Source organism: Gracilinanus agilis, unplaced genomic scaffold (assembly GCF_016433145.1).
Source record: "Gracilinanus agilis isolate LMUSP501 unplaced genomic scaffold, AgileGrace unplaced_scaffold49536, whole genome shotgun sequence".
NCBI classification, from domain to species: Eukaryota; Metazoa; Chordata; class Mammalia; order Didelphimorphia; family Didelphidae; genus Gracilinanus; species Gracilinanus agilis.
This window is the reverse complement of record NW_025384173.1, coordinates 1-1,813: the sequence shown is the minus strand read 5'-3', so window position 1 is coordinate 1,813 and position 1,813 is coordinate 1. Positions and strand designations below refer to the sequence as shown.

The following is a 1,813-nucleotide window of genomic DNA, read 5'->3' as shown; positions in this document are numbered from 1 at the left end:
GGCCGCCTGCCTCCAGCGCCCCGGGCCCTTCCTTTTGTCCGCTGTCCGCGACCTCCGGCTGCAAGGGGGGAAGAGGGGAGGCCAGCGCGTGACTGACAGCTCGCGGGGGCGGCGGCCAATCGCCGGCCTGCCTGGGGCTCCCGGGAGGCGAGGCGGGCAGCCCATTGGCTGGCGCGAGTGTGGGAAAGAATGCAGAGCGGGTTTCACACGAATGGGTGGCGGCGGCGGCGGCGCAGGCATAAATACAGGCTGCGGCGGCGGGAGCGGGCGCAGCGCGGCAGAGCGCGGCACCGAGAGGACTGTCTTTCGGCTCACTGTTCTGACTCCAGGACTGGGAGAAAACCAGGAGGGTGGGCAGAAGGCAAGGCAGGAGGGCGCCGGGCTAGACGTGGAGGCAGCCAACAGGACTCACGCCAGCCAGGCCGAGCAAAGCGGGCACGCGGGCTTTGGCAGCTCAGCACACAATCCAGTCCGTCCGGAGCCAAGGCTCGGGATCCGGGCCGGAGTCTCCCCACACTCCCTCCCACCTTCCTCTCCTTCATTACCGCAAGTTTCAAGCAGCCGCCGCAGGCCACCGAAACCTGGGCGGCCTCCCCCCTCGCCCGCTAGGTGTGTCTGGTGAATTTGGGCCGAAGCGAACCGGAGTTTGGCCTCGCTTCTTCCTACGATGCCGGCGGACACTTTGGAGAAGCCGAGGGCCTCTCCCCTGGCTGGAGCGCCGGCCAGCGCCAGCCAGACCCCGGACAAACCCAAGAGCGCCAGTGAGCACCGCAAGGTAAGGACCGGGGGTCCCAGGGCCGGAGGTGCCAGGCAATGCCCAGCTCCGAAGGTGGCAGGAGGCTAATGCCAGTCTTCCCTCTATCTCTACAGTCGTCCAAGCCCATCATGGAGAAGCGGCGGCGGGCTCGGATCAATGAGAGTTTGGGTCAGCTCAAGACGCTCATCCTGGACGCTCTAAAGAAAGATGTAAGTGTGTCGGAGTTCGCGGGGAGGGGGATGGGGGAGGAGGGGGACGCCTGGGGCTTTGCTGCCCAGGGTCGCGGGCACTGGCTGGAGCAGAGCACGTCCGCTTCATCTGCATACCCGTGTACCCTCTGTTCCCCAGAGCTCCCGCCACTCCAAACTAGAAAAGGCCGACATCCTGGAGATGACCGTCAAGCATCTGCGAAGCCTGCAGAGGGTCCAGGTGACAGGTGAGGCTGCCCCCCCCCACCACCTCCCGGGTGTGCCGGAGCGGGTTCCAGGGGTTCGAGAGTGGGTTCTGGTGCCCGCGCCACCCCCCCCTCACCTTGTCTATTTCCTCCTCTCAGCTGCCCTCAGCGGTGACCCAAGCGTCCTGGGCAAATACCGCGCCGGCTTCAATGAGTGCATGAACGAGGTGACCCGCTTCTTGTCCTCCTGTGACGGAGTCACTTCGGACGTGCGCTCCCGCCTCCTGAGCCACCTCGCCGCCTGCCTTAACCAGCTGGGACCCGTGCGCTACTCCCCACCCGGAGTCGTCCAGCCCTCCCACCTGGCTCAACCACTGCACGTCCAGCTGCCCGGGGCCCCGACTGCCGGCTCCGCCGCCCAGTGCAAGATGAGCCCCGCCGGAGCCCTGTCGCCCAAAGTGTACGGGGGCTTCCACCTGGTGCCCGCCCCCGACGGCCAGGCTGTGGCTTTTCTCATCCCCAACCCCGCCTTCGGGCCTGGCCCGGGCTCGCTGCTCCCCACCTATCCCAGCGCCGCCGCCGCCGGAGGGGGACCAGCCTCCGGGGGGGCCCTGGCAGGCGCCCCGCCTCCCCCCGCAGGGGCCGGCAGCGCTACGGGCTCC

General features: G+C 68.1%; 1 protein-coding gene across 1 annotated transcript; it reads left to right on the top strand.

Moving 5' to 3' along the window:
* Positions 1-286: 286 nt before the first annotated feature.
* On the top strand, positions 287-1,808 carry LOC123255631 (transcription factor HES-1-like; the record flags this gene model as incomplete). The annotated part of the gene is made up of 4 exons (XM_044684390.1): positions 287-775; positions 871-966; positions 1,106-1,193; positions 1,311-1,808. Coding segments are annotated over exons 1-4 (790 nt in total), but the record flags the coding sequence as incomplete, so codon positions are not given.
* Between the last annotated feature and the right edge of the window lie 5 nt (positions 1,809-1,813).